Raw genomic sequence first — 16,100 nt, forward strand, 5'->3', positions numbered from 1 at the left:
GCTCATTGCTTGCATCTTAGCCTTTTCTGGTGGTTTCGTGGCTCAGGCAGATGAATGCTTATGGCTACCTGCAACTCCTACCTCTATCACATAATCCACTGTCTTTGAGTCTCTCTCTCATTGTCCTGTTCTCCCCTTATCCATCAACCTATCTTTAACTTGGCAATTTCTGGCTAAGTCAGTGCTAGCACAGTAGCAGACAGAAGCTCTGTCACTGTAGCTAACAAGTCCTGTGAGTGGTATCAGCTACCAGCTTCACACTGTTGTCCTGGAAAAGTACTTGAAGAAACTGTTAAACTTAGCAACAATTCAAAGAAATAACGCTAAAAACTTAATTTCAGGACAACTCACTTTTTACGTATTGTGTAACAAAGACATTTGCATCTGTAACTTAAAAATCCAATTCTGTAAACAGTGAAAAAGACTCTAGGTTGAGATAGTACATGTCTCTTCTAATCATCCACACTGAATTATAATCATATTTCATAAGTTTTTCATTTCAAACCAAAATACTTACCATTAAAATTACTGTTATCTAACCCTTCTAACCAGCACCCATCCCAAGTAAAATGGGAAAAAAAGTCAAATTAAAGCAATTTGCTGTTTCAGGTTGACATCAATCACTTGACCATGTACAATATAAAAAGCAAAAACTATTAATCATTACAAGTTTCAGGGTAAACAATCCTTCCTTTACATAAACTGTGAAATATGCTATCACAGATGGATAGATACATAGTGACGCTATCTAATTATTGTTAAAATACACTGAAGAATCTTAACATTCTAATAAACTTTTTTAAACAGCTGTGCTGGTTTCGGGTGAGATAGAAAAAGAAAATTCATTCTTTTTTTTTTTTTTTTCCTTTCACTGCCATTTTAAAACCTATGGCTGGTCCAAAGGAAGCAGGGTTGCAGATTTTAATAGATACACCTTTACATGGCTGCAACCATGATTTGAGTTGCATGTCATAAAAACTGCTTATAGCAGGAACCACTGGAGGAGAAGCCTAACAAAAAGCAGTGCAAGTGCAGCAGTGGCCCAACCTGAGCTGGCCTTGGTGTCAAACAACACAACACAAGCAGCTTTTGCCTTACAAGAAGCTGTCCTTTTCTCAACCCACAATCTGTTTCACTTTCCAGTTCTCTCTCCAAGCCTGCTTGGGAGGGAGGGAGCAGCCCACTCAGGAGGACTGCAAGGATGTCACAAGATTATGCAAAGAGAAAATCTGAAGCGCAAAAGCTTGACTAGAATTTCATCTGACTACTGTCATTACAGACAACAAAAATGATTTTACAAATATCACCAACAACAGGAGGGTTAAGGAGAATGTTCATGCTTTATTGGAGAGTGAGAGGTGTTTAGCTGCCTGCTGAGATTACCCCACGAGAACAGCTCATGACAGACCAGTGACTGTGGGGTACCTGGGGAATAGAGCAGCTCCCATCAGCTCCAGTGGCTGCTGAGTTAAGTAATGACACCATGACAACATTACAGGAATAAAAAGGGCATTAGCATGGCTTAAGCAGCTGAATGCTTGCCTGTGGAACTGAATTCCATACCTGCTTCTTCCTACCCCACAGCTGCTGTGTGATGCTAGCCTAGTCACATAAACTGGGATTTCAGAGATGGGCTTGTTCACCATACAGGTATTAAGACTGAGTTTCAGAAGGAAAAAAAAGCCCCACTAAAACAGAAACAGTGAATTCAAAAAACAGAGCCTTCATTTTAAAGGTACTTGGTAACAAACCAAATGCCTTCAGACAGAAGAAAATTCCTAATATTTACCTAAGCGATGCACTGCTAAGAAAATTCCTAATAATTTTCCTAAGCGATTCACTTCCTATTGGACCTTGGTATGACTTAGAACTTGAACAGTCTGATTCAGCATCTGCAGTCTTCCACCTGCAAAACAGCTGAGCATCTACAAAACAATGAGTATGCCTCATTCATACCTCAAAAAGACAGGTATTTCTGTTTTTCATCCAACCTTTATACACAAATGAATAGTAAAGAAGCAGCATTTTAAACTTCTCAAAGAGTATTTAAATAATCCACATTTGTCTCCTGACATTTTTTGTTCACAGATGTAGACAAATGAAGATTCCACACACTGCTCATTTCTTGCTTTAAATCTAAGTATCCAGAACACTTAAAAAACACTAATCTGTCACAGATTATCTGAAGACACCTGTTCAGTAATTTTCCCTGTTTATATACTCAGTATATTAGAAATTTTGATATAGATGCTAGACAGACATAATGAGTAACTGCCTCACACCATACGTACTTTTCACTATGCTGAGTCATTAAAAACACTATTTCCTAAATTGTTTCTGTAGCCAAAGAACCTACTAATTCTGCAGGACATTTTTCTGCCCTACTTAGTATCAGAGAAGAAAAGAAACAGCAGAATAAATTAAAAGCAGGCAGCTCACACTTGCCTGCTGCACTAGCAGTGTGCCAAGGCTCACACAAACCATTTCCATTGCAGTGCACTAGAGAGGAGCCACTCAGCTGAGAGCACACAGAAAAAACACCCCAAGCCTGAACCTAATTTGAACCTTGCCTGTAATTGGAGGGGGGGAGTGGGTGTGTGGAATGAGAAAGGTGAACTTTATTTAACTTCTCCTACACTTCTGCACTTCCTACACTGGGTCATCAAAGGCAATCAAAGGGAATGAAGTACAGAAAAAAAAAAGGTTACATAACTGGATAACCTGGCCTAAGTGAAATCAAAGAGTATGAAATTCAACAAGGAACATTGTCCCGTTCTCCCCAGCTGCAGTCAAATCAATTTTTAGGCCAAGGAGGTTAGATAAGCTTCAACCTTTTAGATATTTATCCAAACTAAACCATTTGAGAATCACCCATCATTTAATGTTGAATACCTTGGCTGGGGAACATAAAAAAATCTGCTAAATCTGCACATCTCCCACAGGTCATACACCGGCCAACAACATATATATAAAAATATTGGAGTAAAATTATGCTGATCTTTATCTTCTTATCAAAGAAATATAATCAAAAATATATTCAAAAAAGTAATCAAAATACAAGGAATTATGATAGAAAAAAAATTCAGTACACTAAAGTTCATAAGTCTGGTTTAAACTAAGACCTTATTCCTTTCTTTATTTAAAAATACAGCATATAAAAAGAGTGAGACTTTCTTAGTCTGAATCTCATTTTCTCCCAAATATGTTTCCCAAAAACAAATATCAAGAGCCATCTCCATAATTACCACTGGGAATTTTTATGTACCAAACTGAGGTATCCCACCTCATAACTATATTACAGATTTCCTCTTTATGTTGATGGATTCCCATACTGTCATTTAGGATCCACATAATGCACAGTAAGTTATGCACAGGAAAAATTATTATTTGAGGAAAGGCAATATTATTAAACTGCAAATGCAGGCAATGTTTACATAAAGCCAGGGCATCATCTGTGAGCCAAGAGACTTGCACTCACATACAGATACTGAGTCCTTGATACAATACTCCGGATGCTGGGCAGATGTGGATTCACTCTGCTATTTTTATCTTTCCTGTAAACAGTACAAGCTTTACGTGCCAGTCTAATGGACTGCATGTGCTACTGAAAAAATCCTCATGTACCACTCAATGCTGTAATTTAAAAAATTGGAAGCTTCCATTAAAAATGAGAGAAATCAATTTCAAGACACTACGTAGAGATCAATAAAATCTAGAATTTTAGTAGAAGCTGGTCTTTCTTGAATCATAGCCATTATCTAATTAGTCTTTAACTAATCTATAAATACAGCACACTTCAGCATGTAGACAGAGAATATTAAGCACGAAGACAGACTGTTATCACAGGGGAACCTGTTCCCTAAGTTCTCTATAGAAGAAGAGGAATATTTGTACTTCCAAATGGTGATTCAGACAAAAGGAACCACATGAAATTGTGATTTTGCAACAAACCTCTAAACATGGTCTCCAGCATTTAGCACTATGTACCACCTCAAAAACATGGAATGGTTTAGGTTGGAAGGGACCTTAAAGATCATCTAGTTTCAACTCCTCTGACATGGGCAGAGACACCTTCCACTAGTCCAGCTTCCTCAAGGCCTTGTCCAACCTGGCCCTGAACGCTTCCAGCGATGGGGCACCCACAACACCTCTGGGCAGCCTGTGCCAGAGTCTCACCACCCTCACAGTAAAGAATTTCTTCCCTGTATCAAATCCAAACCTGCCCCATTTTAGGTTAAAGCCTTCCCTCTTGGCTTATCTGCAAGCCTTTGTAAAAGGTCCCTCTTGCAGCTCTCCTGTAGCCCTCTTTAGGCACTGCAAGGTGCTATAAGGTCTCCCCAGAGCATTCTGTTCCCCAAGCTAAACAGCCCCAATCCTCTCAGTCTGTCTTCATGGGAGAGGTGCTCCAGCCCTTTGATCATCTTCACAGCCTCCTCTGGGCTCGCTTCAACAGGTCCACATCCATCCTGTGTTGGGGCCCCCAGAGCTGCAGGGATTCTCACCATAGTAGAGGAAGAGAATCCCTTCCCTCTCCCTGCTGGCCATACTACTTTGGATGCACCCCAGGGTGCAGTTGGCTCTCTGGGGTGCTGGGCCATGTCAAGGTTCTCATTTACCAATATCCCCAGGCTAACCTGTACTTTGTCATGGTAAGAGGATGCAAGAAAGTTTAGATTTAAAATGCTAAATTCTGAATAGTCATCTTTAAAATTGTCCTAAGTACCCAAGCATCTGGAAATTGATGTGTTAGTCTTCTCAGAATTTGTATTATACCATCACAGAGGCACTACTGCAAAACTAGGAATCTGAAGAGGCATTAAAGGGTTAAAAAACCCCACAAAATAATCGATTTTTTTACTTGATCACAAGCCAGAAAGTCAAGGCAGTTTCTGGTTTTCCCAAAATGATATGAATACTTACCTAGTTTTGTTACTATAATGAGCAAAAAGCTATGCTTATCAGTTCCACAACTTAATTATCATGAAATCAAGAAATCCATCTCAACCATTTTTGGACTTCATTCTGATTTGAAAGCTTTCTCCAGCTGACAACAACCCATAACTTGTCAGTTATCTTAAGCCCCATAAACAGCAGTAGTAAAAACAAGCACAGTGCCTGGCTTTGAGCTTGGTAATCATGTCCTCTTTTCAAACTGGGTTTAAAAATACTGGAGCATACCAAACATCCCTTGGCAAAGAAAATATCTGAAACAAGTATCTCAGTTCCAGAGAAGGCAGAGCTGATGCTGATAAAAGCTGACAGTTACTGTGTGAAACAGGATGGTGCACACAGAAGCTCTGCTAAGTAAGGCAGCCCAGTACCAAGCAGGAACACCATTGTAAACACTAGCTTTTCTCCTGCAAATTTTTATTAGCTACTAAGATTAACACAAATGTGATGACTGGTCTAGCTCTGTTAGAAAGCAACACACAGACAGAATACAGCCTGGTACTGTTCTCATTTACCAGTTCCACCTTGTCACTCTCCAAGCAAAGACAAAACTAACAAGGAATGTTTCCCTCAACACACAAATAAGCAGAAAGAAATTTCTTTCTTCAGCTTCTGTGAGTGAAAGGCAGCAACAGTACACTTAATGCAGCTAATCTTCAGCTGAGTGAAATTATTATGGGCAGATATTTTTCTGCAATAGAAAAAACCTGTAGCTTTTCTTCGACTAAGGCAAAGACACTTGATTCAGCACAGTTTCTTGTGGCTGATCTAGCTACTAAATACTTGTAAAAAGTTTAAAGGGAAGGAGGGGGAAAGGACAGCAATCAAATGGCCAATTCACTACCCCAGGTTTAAAAAAGTCACTTCCCTGCTATTTTCCCCAGTTTCATAGAATCTACCACTGATTTTGACTTGCCTGGGGGCATCAAAGAACCACTATTCATGGAAAGCACTGCCAACACCAGTAGGAAACTGAAAAATTTTAGAGAAAGCTCATTATCACCCTGATTTACACGGAAGTTTGTTTGTTTTCCAGAACTACCCCATTTTTGGCATACACATTAAAAGCTTTAGAAATCATGTGATAAATATCTATAATGTGATAAACACTTTTCAAATTGTTGAGAGGCTCTTGATCACCTGTGGTTGAGCTAGAGTTCTGTGCATAAAGGGTTGTTTTACTGAACAGAAAAAAAGCCCACAAAATGCAAAGAATCCAGACACATTTCCCTCCATAACATGACACAAAATAAAAAATATTATATTAAAACAAGGTTAAAAAGCACTTCCAAGAGTCTTCTCCTTGTGCTTTGCTTTAAATAGATATTAAAATCTTTTTAAACACAATTTAAGCATAAAAGCAGTATATACTACAATAGACAGAGCTGTAAGTTCTGCTGTGATAAACTGGAGTACTTCTCTTACTGCTGGATTTAGCTGTACCATCCCACATCAGCAGAGGCTAGGGATGTAGTCCTAACAGTGTCATTACTGCTTCATTACATTTCAGATTTTTGCCTGTCATCAGAGCCCACTGCAGTTAAAGAAAGTCTATGCTAACCAAGGCTGGGATTATGTACCTTCAATATAATAAAAGCTGGGTACACATTTTAAAGTCGTGAATCCCACTGGGCTTTGTGCTCCAAGATATAACACTTGTTGAACTACTGACTTAGACTTAAACTTTAACTGCTCTGAAGCATTACCAAAGAATAGCTGAAAAGTTTCAATTCCACCACCCTGAACACCACAGCAGAATCACTGACTGAGTACTACGAAGGATAAGAAAAGCATTAAGTGGTTTCCCACAACACTGCGAGCCAGTACTTGTGCCAGAATTCATGTCTTCTCCTTGCAATTTTTGCTCCTGGCACATTTCTATAACCAGCCCAACCTCCCAGGAAAAGGTGAAGATACTTGTAGTACTTCTGAAAGAAGACGGGTCGGGTGAAATTCTACTGTGAGACACATTTGACCCACTGGCTGCTCGTTGAATCCCCCTGACCTCAGCCGACACAGGCGCTGCTGTTCATATCCAGCCTGTGCCAGGGGGCAGGACAAAGCAACAGCTGCAAGCCCTCTCTTGGCTGCTGTTCAAAAAATAGCCTGAGGCTAAAGCAATTCAGAACCCTCCTGGAGCGCAGGCAACCAGAGCCTACTGTGTGCACAAATTTCACCTGCAAGTGGCAAACCACATTGAGACCCTCCTAAGGAAGACCCTACATGCATCCTTGCTGCCAAATGTTAGCCACATAGCCCTTGCAGCTGCTCCTCCACAGGCATGGGAGTAGCAGCATGCCCCAAGTATGTCCAGAACACAGGTTTGCAGTCAGAGTTTGAATTTGAGATGATGCTGACAAAAGATGGTTGGGCCATTGCATGTGACCTCTCCACACAGCCCCACACTCTCCCCATTTCTGCAGCCCCTCATGGCAATGAGGTTTGTTCCTAGGAATGGAACACCAGGTGAGTATTGCAGGAGTGTCTGAATGCATAATTAATGCACTCCAGAGACGAGGAAGCCAAGATACTCAGGACTGACTTTGGTGCACGTTGGCTTGCAGAAGGTATAAAAGGCCGGCAGAGACTGGGCCAGATGGTCTCCTGGTGTTGCAAGCAGCTTCCAGGAGGAGCCCCCTCCCAGCATGGAATCCTGCAGCCTAAAGATGGGAAACACTGACTTTTTGATAGTGAGTGAAATACACTAAGATCTGGTCACATGTGGAGAAAAACATCCCAAAGCAGCTACATAAGTGCCATGTTGCTTTGGAGATGAACTCTCCAAGGCTAAATACTGTTAACCTGTATTTTTCTAGCCAAACCTGCTTATAAGCCTTTAGACATAAACTGTTGACCAAATCTGAGACTAAGTGGACCTAGCCACACCTAAACTCCTCTGGCATTAGAAAGCAAGGGGGCCTCACACTGAGGCTCATAACTGGAGAGACCATAACTCTATTGCTCTATTACCTGTTTTAATAGATTATAGTTATTTACATATTGCATTACAGAAGTATCTAGACATTGAATTAGCAATAAATCAAATAATATTCATGCACACAATCACTGTATCCTGCTTCTTTTTCCTGGCCAAGAGCCTTCTCTTGACTTCTCTAACACAAGTCCATCTTGAGGAAAGCAAAACATCTTGCGTTCTCAACTAGGTTTTGCACAAGTCCTTACAGTAGAAGAGCTTGACCTCAAGGCAAACCAGGAATATTACTTACCTTTTAACAAGCATGTGCAAGTGTGATTTAACAATTATAAAAGCAATGTATGCTTACACTGATAAAAGAACAGCATGACTACAGAACATAATATGAGCTACCACATATCTACCTTAGTTTGCCAATTTTATGGAGGATGGAAATTAAAGCGATGTAATTAACCCACGTAAGCAAACATATTTTTATTTAACCTAATTTTGAGACTGCAGGTCTAAGAGACACAATTCTCACACCCATGAAGAACATGCTACACACAGCAACTTAGGGACTACATGCAAAATACATTTGCATATAATTCTTTAAGAAAAATAAAGAAATAAAAGGACCTTTAGAATTTGCAGACTGGTAATGCATAGCCAGCACAATTCTTTCCTCCTATTAGAGGGAAAAAAGCTGTATCAGAAGAACATTCACTGATATGAAGAATTCCAGAAAATGCTGCAATTTTTATTTAAAAAAAATAATTCAACAATATTAAAAACAAACAACCAAAACCCACTTTAACTACAGTGTTTTCAAGAGCCATGTGACAATAATTGGTCTTCAGAACTAAGACAGTTCAATAGATGCAGTTGTGGCTCTCTTCAGAATAATCTTACATGTTCAAAATTTTGAAGTAACTTGTAATGGTTGTAATGGAAGCTTCTAAGTCTGTTCAGTGAGACTCAATAAGACTTAAAATCTCTTCAGAATAATCTTACATGTTCAAAATTTTGAAGTAACTTGTAATGGTTGTAACGGAAGCTTCTAAGTCTGTTCAGTGAGACTCAATAAGACTTAAAATCACACAGTAAGAAATGTTATTTGCAGAGTAAGTTAACCCCAGAAACTCACCATTTGTGAGTTGTCTTACATTTCATCCAGAACATGAGGTTTGAAACCATCTAAGATGAAGGTGCATGAATTACAGAATCAATCAATCACAGAATAGATTAACTAGGCTGGGAAAGACCTCTGAGCTCATCAATCCAACTGTGTCCTGTACGTCATCAAAAGCAGCATGGCTGGCAAGTCAAGGGAGGGGATTCTCCCCATCTACTCTGTTTCTGCAAGACCCCACCTGGAGTGCTGCATCCAGCTCTGGGGTTTCCAGCATAACAAGGGTGGGGACCTGTTTGAGAGGTTCTGGAGGAGGACTGTGAAGATGGTCAGAGGGCTGGAACACATCTCCCAGGAAGATGGGCTGAGAGGGTTGGGGTTGTTTTGCCTGAAGAAAAGGCTCTGGCGAGACCTTATAGCACCTTGCAGTACTTACATGGAGCTTCAAGAAAACATGAGAGGGACCTTTTACAGAGGTCTGTAGTGATAGGGCAAGGGGAAATGGCTTTAAGATGAAAGAGGGCTGATTTAGATTACTGTGAGGATAGCAAGACACTGAAACAGATTACGCAGAGAGGTTGTGGATACCCCATCCCTGGAGTGCTCAAAGCCAGTCTGGACAGGGCTTTCAGCAACCTGCTTAAGTGAAAGGTGTCTGCCCATGTCAGAGAGGTTGAAACTGGATGATCTTTAAGGTCCCTACCAGCCTAAGCTGTTTTATGACAGTAACATATAGACCTTATTGTCTAATATGGTTGTTACCATCATTTAAAACTGGCCGCACACACTTGGCTATAAAAGGACTATAATACTGGTATATTAAAGCACTTTGTTATCAGAATATTTGGTTTGATATCACAAGGCAGAGCTTTGCTGAAGACATCTGAAGTTGCTCTAGGTGTGCAGCACCACACAGAGATAAAAGACCAGGTCCCAACAGCTCTGCTGCTTTACTAAAGCAGCGCAGTAGACAGCCCAGCCTCTCATCCACCACCTTCCTGTTCTGAAGATGGTTGGTTTACTTCTCTTTTTACTTTTGTATTCTGTGGTGTGTGTGTATATATATATATATATATGTGTATATATATATATCTTGAGATTTAAAGCAAATACACCCCTAGCCTTGAGTGACCTGTGTGGGAAAAGATAGGAAAAAAAAGATTTTAAGTACTCCTCAGAAAAACAGCAAACCCTGCCTGCTGAAGTAAGCATCAGAGCACTAACCCTTAACTCCACCACTGCCCACTGTCACACCCAGGGGCAAAGATAAACTGCAGCAGAAAGGTATGATGAAGTTTGTTTAAAAGTTATTGCCCTCACCTGTCATTCCTGTCAGACACTTCACTCCCTGCAGCAGTCAGCAAGGGAAGCCATGCCTCCAGCTAAGCTACACCACTTACCACGATGTATATTATCCTAAACCAGTGACAAGTGTTTATTGCACCTGATGCACTTAGCCTTCAGGCTGAAGAAGCTGAAGAATCCCTGCCAATTCTGAAGTGGGAACACTGGTCTTCTGAGGGCAGAGGGTTTCAGGGCAGGCAGCTGAGTGACAGGCAACGATTCCCCTGGCAGCTCCCAGAGCCTGAAAATTCAGATCCAGCAAATATATTTCCTCCTTCCCCTTTCACAGTGCAACATGAAGAAAAGGTTTCAGGGACAAGAAATTAGGGTTAAGAGTGGTTCAACTGCAGTACAGAAGTAAGGAGGATCTGTGTTTCAGTCTCTCTTTGGGCTCACTCCCAAGTCTTGGCTCTGGATGAAGACAAGTCTGCAGAGACAGGTAGCAGACCATGCATTTTGGAGCTGCTTTATCACACAGGATATTAATTAGAGAAGTTAATATATAGCAAAACAGCAGAAACATACTTCAAAATATTCCCCTATACTCACAAATTATCTGACAGTTTCCTGTATTGTAAGAGGAATACTCACTTTTCTCAGGTCAGCATTTAGCTCTATTTTCAGTACATTACTTGCTCTCTAGCTTGTGTTCCTTTCAGGTGATTTTCATCCTGCTGACTGTATAATTTCTAAATGCTGTAGCCAAATGGTTAAAGAAGTATTCCAAGCCTCAAAACAGAGGCTTGCACATCCCTCATGAGGGAAAAGTATGATCAGCTACAGAGACAGGATTTCATAAACCAAAATGGGAACACCTAAAACCTGTGTAACTGTACTTTGTACACTCCTTCACTTAACAAACCCAATTGCCTGGCACTTCAGGTACTAAGATTTGATAAAGTTTTGAGCAGACAAGAAAAAAGCTACATTTTTTCTATCTAACATCACCCTTCCAGAGGTACGGGTCAAACATTTGACTTTGACATCATGTTTGCTTTCTTAGTGCATTCAGAACAGAAAGATCCTTTGCAGCTATGAATCATTCTACCTGGAACAGCACTATAGCCAAGTCACACTCACCTATTTACTGTGTCTCTCAAGCTGTTTATAAATACACTACAGTGCCTATAGTTTGATTTTCTTCATGGGATAATTCTGAAAAAGTCTAAAAATTCTCAGTCAGCTCCAAGGCTCACTGTTCCTATGGAAAATTACGTTTATTTTCTGCAAAAAAGCTTCACACTGTTATGCCCAGTTTTAGTTTAAAAATATTACCTTTCTTTCTTCCCAGAGATATAGTCAATGTATGCAATCATCCTTGTTTCTCCTCTATTAAGTAGGTATCATTGCCCATTTTTGGAAAACTAATTACTTTGCTGACAGCTTGTTTCTAGCCCACACTGAGCAAATAAATCTTATTTTTCTTCTACCAAGTTCTTATTTCACTTTTCAGTTTTTTACTCTCAGAAGTGCTGTAGTTCTCCTTTAGCAAAGCAAAACCTTAGAAAGCCGAGTGATTCCTTAAGATCAGGGTCACCCTGCATTACCTGCAGGTCTGCAATATCTAACTAAAGGCACAAGTCATGCTTCCATTCATGATAAGAATTCAAATGATGGGAAGTCAGCAATGACTACACTCAAGGAAAAATCACATATACTCTGATTATGGAACGTAAGTTGATTTGCAGCACTTTTCTCAGTGTTCTGCTGAAAAAACATCCACTACAAAACCTACCTGCAGACAGGAAAGAAGTTTCTATTTAAGTTCTTCATTGCACTCTGTCCTTAAAGTTTGCTGATTTTGTCACAAAAGGTACTTACAGATTCATACTAGGTAAGGTAAATAAACTGCTTTGGAGGGGGTTATCTAATGGCTGAGTAAAGGCTATAATTTCAGGCACAGTCAGGGAAAAAGACTGATAGATAACATTTTTAACAAAGAGCCATGCTACTCGCAATGAAATGGTCTTTTGGTCTTTGCTGCTCAGTCATTAAGCATTAATAGATGATTAATAGATGCTTCCACTATTAAACCAAGAGATGGCAACAGGCTAGCATCTCTTAGAGACCCTACCACTTACAAAGCAAGAGGAATTGCTTTTCAAGGTTCTGCCCCTCAGCTACAGAAAGTAAAAATATACTCTAAGAGATATCTTCAGTATGGGGAAACACCTGCTTAATATCTTACCCAGGCAGCAATAAAACTTCTTTAGATATTTTTATTTTTAAAGTAAACACATGGGAACTTCCTAACACAAAGTTTATCATGACCCATAGGAGTGTTCACATTAAAACTTATTCTTAATGGTGTTCTTCTTAAGAACTGAATATATGCCAGCAATCCCAGGCATACATTACACAAACTAAGAAGTTGTCCCCATGGCTGATCTCAAATTGTTGGTACAGGAAAGAAACCCACAGAAAGACTACGTTTAATTCTCATTTGGAACAATTCCAGATTATGGACTATTCAATTACTTTTCAATTGAAAAAAAAAAATGGTTATAAGAGTGTTGAAGGTGTATCCAGTAAAAGACACCTTACTATTACAAAGAGGTATTAATCAGTGATAAAATTATCTTGGTCCAACAAGATGACTTGAATCAAAAATTGCAAAGTTTAGGGCACATTTCTACAGAAGAGGCACTCACTTCAGAATGCAGTGATTTAAGAACACTTTTAAATAGCTGTTTCAGACTCTCAGTACAATGCACAGCACATGTGTGTCTAATACATTAACAGCACTATTAGTAGAAACAGCAGAATAATTTTGTGTTGATGAGTACATTATTCTTCAGAATGGCTATAAAAGAAATTGCTACGTTGTGTTTGTGTACTAAGATACACAAAGAATATATTACAAACTTGCCAACCTTGCTAGCAGAGACATAACAAAAACCACTGGCTGGGAAAAAAAACTGACAAAAAAGGATGTGAGGTTCCTCAATATCTGGGTGACTTATTGGGATGAAATGGACTCATAATCACATGAGAATACAGAATAAGACTAAAGTTTTAGGAAATATTCTTTAACGCATCTCATGAGCAAAACAAAGTTCTTGTGAAAGATGAACTGTGGACTTAAAGAGTACTTTCCATCTTTAGAGTCTGTGAATTTCTGGCATTTCCTTATGCTGGCTCATACAGATAGGAGAAAAAAACTTTGTCTGCATGCCAGCAAAATGTCCACATACTCACCTTGATTAGTTTATAGTACCTATTGACTTAGAGGCTTCCAATGTGTGCTCAAAAACTTCACAGTTCTCTGCTATAGTGCCAAACCAGCCAGGTGTTTTTGAGTAGAGAAGGGACAGCAGCTTCCTTTTGAATGATCAGACAGACACTGGTCACCAGATGGAACCTGAACAGGCTGGGCAATACCCACAAGTCTTCCTCAGGGCCCTTGTTCAGAGCAATACAGGATCACCTTGTTCACACACAATTTCACTGTCCGGTCTGGAGTGAGAGAGGTGAACATGAAGCCTCTGTCCAAGCCCGATCAGAGGCTGGCGTGTCTTCGTGCCGTGTCTCGCTCTAAGTTCCCCATCAGGCTACGAGCTGGAAGAGGATTCTGAGCAAAGCACCTCAGCGGGAGCTCGGCTGTTCCTTAAGACTCGGTTGGTACTGTAGGAACCACAGCTCTGCTGGGGCAACGCACCGTGGCGACTCATGAACTCCTGTAAGAGCCTTAACTTTTTTCTCTCACCTTCTCCTGCTTCCTGTGCTGGACGCATTTCATGAGGATCCCTTCGCACCCATCTCCCTGTCCCCACACCCCCTGCCAAGAGCCCGCTGCCGCTCTCCCCGGCAGCGCCTTCCCCGACGCGCCCGTCCCGTCCCTGCCGCCCGTGTCCCGGCACGACCCGGGGCAGGCTCGACCCGAGCCCCCGCCCCGCGGCCCGCCTCAGCCCAGCCCGCTCACCCGCGTCGTAGAAGGCGTCCAGCACCGCCGTCTCGCCGAAGTCCAGCTCTCCGAAGTTGACGGTGCTGAGCTGCGCTCCCTCGGCCTCGCAGGCCCGCAGCAGGCACTGCCGCGCCCCGGCCTCGGGGCTCCGCGGCCCGGCGCCCGCCTTGGGCGGGTCGTTCAGCACGTACACGGCCCGCAGGCAGCGCGGCCGCGGGGCCGCCGAGCCCGCCTCGGCCGCCTCCGCCTCGGCCGGGCCCGCGGCCGCCGGCTCCGGCTCCGCGCCGGGCGGCGCCGGCTCCGCGGCCGCGCTGCCGCTCGCGGGGCTCTCCATAGCGGCGTCGAGGGCTGAGGGGAGCGGGGGCTGCCGGCAGGTGCTCAGGCGGGGCCGCGTCCCATCGGCACCGCTGGGCGAACCCCCGGCCAGGCGGCTCCCTCCCTCCTCGTGCCGGCCGCGCTGCTCTCCGCTCCCGGGCGGGCGGGCACGCAGACGGGACGAGGAGCTGAAGGCGGCCGGCACGGAGCGGGACTCGGCTCAGCTGGGCGCCGCCTCCCCGAAGGAGACGGCCCGGGGAGCCCAGTGCGGAGTCCGGCTCCACCCCGCCGTGCCTTCCCGGGACGATGCGCCCGCTCCCGTCCGCGACCTCGGCGGCTCTGCGAGGCCGCGGCGCCGTCGGGGCGATCGCGCCCCGTTCATCGCGTGCCCTGCCCGCCCCTCGCCGCAGCAGCGCCCCCGCGCACCGCCCGCGGCTCCGCTGCCGGGGAGCCAAGGCAGCTGCTGCCCGCTTGTCTTCCCTCTGCTCCATCGCAGCTTCTCCCCTGCTGAACCCTCCATCCAGTTGTTTACACGACTTTGACCGCATTTACACTGTGTCAGAAGTTTCGGTAGTAGTTCATCCTTAGGTTCCTTCTCTTTTCGTAATAATCTCCCACGATCATGACAAAATCAGGTTCTAGTAAGTCTGTGGCAATTCCTGGCTTCTGTATAAGAACAAAATTATTTTTGATTTTTTAAAAACACGTTTTTCTTATTAGCTACGCTGCTGATAGCAGCCTGGGGTTTGGCATTGCTACTGGTCCAAGCACAGGTGCATGTGCCTGGATAACTTAGTATCTTAGCCGTGTACCCCAGCTGTCAAAAGTCACCCCACGGATACCACAACCAACTAGAGATCAAGGGAACAGTGGAAAAGCACAGTCCTCCTACAAACTTGTGTTTGAAGTAGTAAACCTATCTGGAAAGCTTTTTCATTTTATTTTCCACTGATCGTGACAGATGAAGTTTTAGACAAAGAGTGTCTTCACCTTTTGCTGCACTGTGAAGACTTTGTGGCTATCAGAGACAATGATTTTACGCCATGCTGTAATCATAGAAACAGACAACTGTTAAAGTTTGTAAAGACCTCTAATGTCATGGAGCCCAGCTGTTAAACCAGCACCACCACGTTCAGCACTTAACCATATCCCCAAGTGCCACACCCACACCTGAGCACCTCCAGGGATGGTGACTCAATCGCTACCCTGAGCAGCCTATTACGACGTCTCACCATCCTTTCGATGAAGTAATACAACAAAAGCAACAATCAAGGGCTTATAGCGTGGTATTTCCCTCTCTAGGTGTCTCTCTGTTTGGGATTAAAATAGATTTATTTATAGAATATGAGAAATGCAAAGGCTTAATTGTAACTTGCTTACAAGTTAGCATGAATAGGCCCTGCACAAAGTACTATGGTGAACTTGAAATGAGCTGCCTTTGTCAGCATGGCTGGCTCAGCAGGGGAGGAAACAAAAAGACTGGACACTTTCAGATGGTACTCACTAACACAAAAGAGGGTCCCATGGCTGGACCAGGCTGA

The 16,100-nt window shown here is 42.6% G+C and overlaps 1 protein-coding gene across 2 annotated transcripts in view; it reads right to left on the reverse strand.

Moving 5' to 3' along the window:
• MAP3K15 (mitogen-activated protein kinase kinase kinase 15) overlaps window positions 1-14,881 on the reverse strand; it is an 81,248-nt gene extending 66,367 nt beyond the window's left edge. Inside the window, exon 1 of one of the 2 annotated variants that reach the window (XM_077781631.2) lies at window positions 14,263-14,881. In XM_077781631.2, coding sequence (XP_077637757.1) covers window positions 14,263-14,578 — 316 coding nt within the window. In that variant the 5' untranslated portion in view covers window positions 14,579-14,881. The remainder of the gene's footprint in view (window positions 1-14,262) is intronic. The other variant, XM_031503680.3, reaches the window with a different exon arrangement.
• Between the last annotated feature and the right edge of the window lie 1,219 nt (window positions 14,882-16,100).

This window comes from Lonchura striata, chromosome 1, assembly GCF_050655825.1.
Source record: "Lonchura striata isolate lonStrDom1 chromosome 1, ASM5065582v1, whole genome shotgun sequence".
NCBI lineage: Eukaryota > Metazoa > Chordata > Aves > Passeriformes > Estrildidae > Lonchura > Lonchura striata.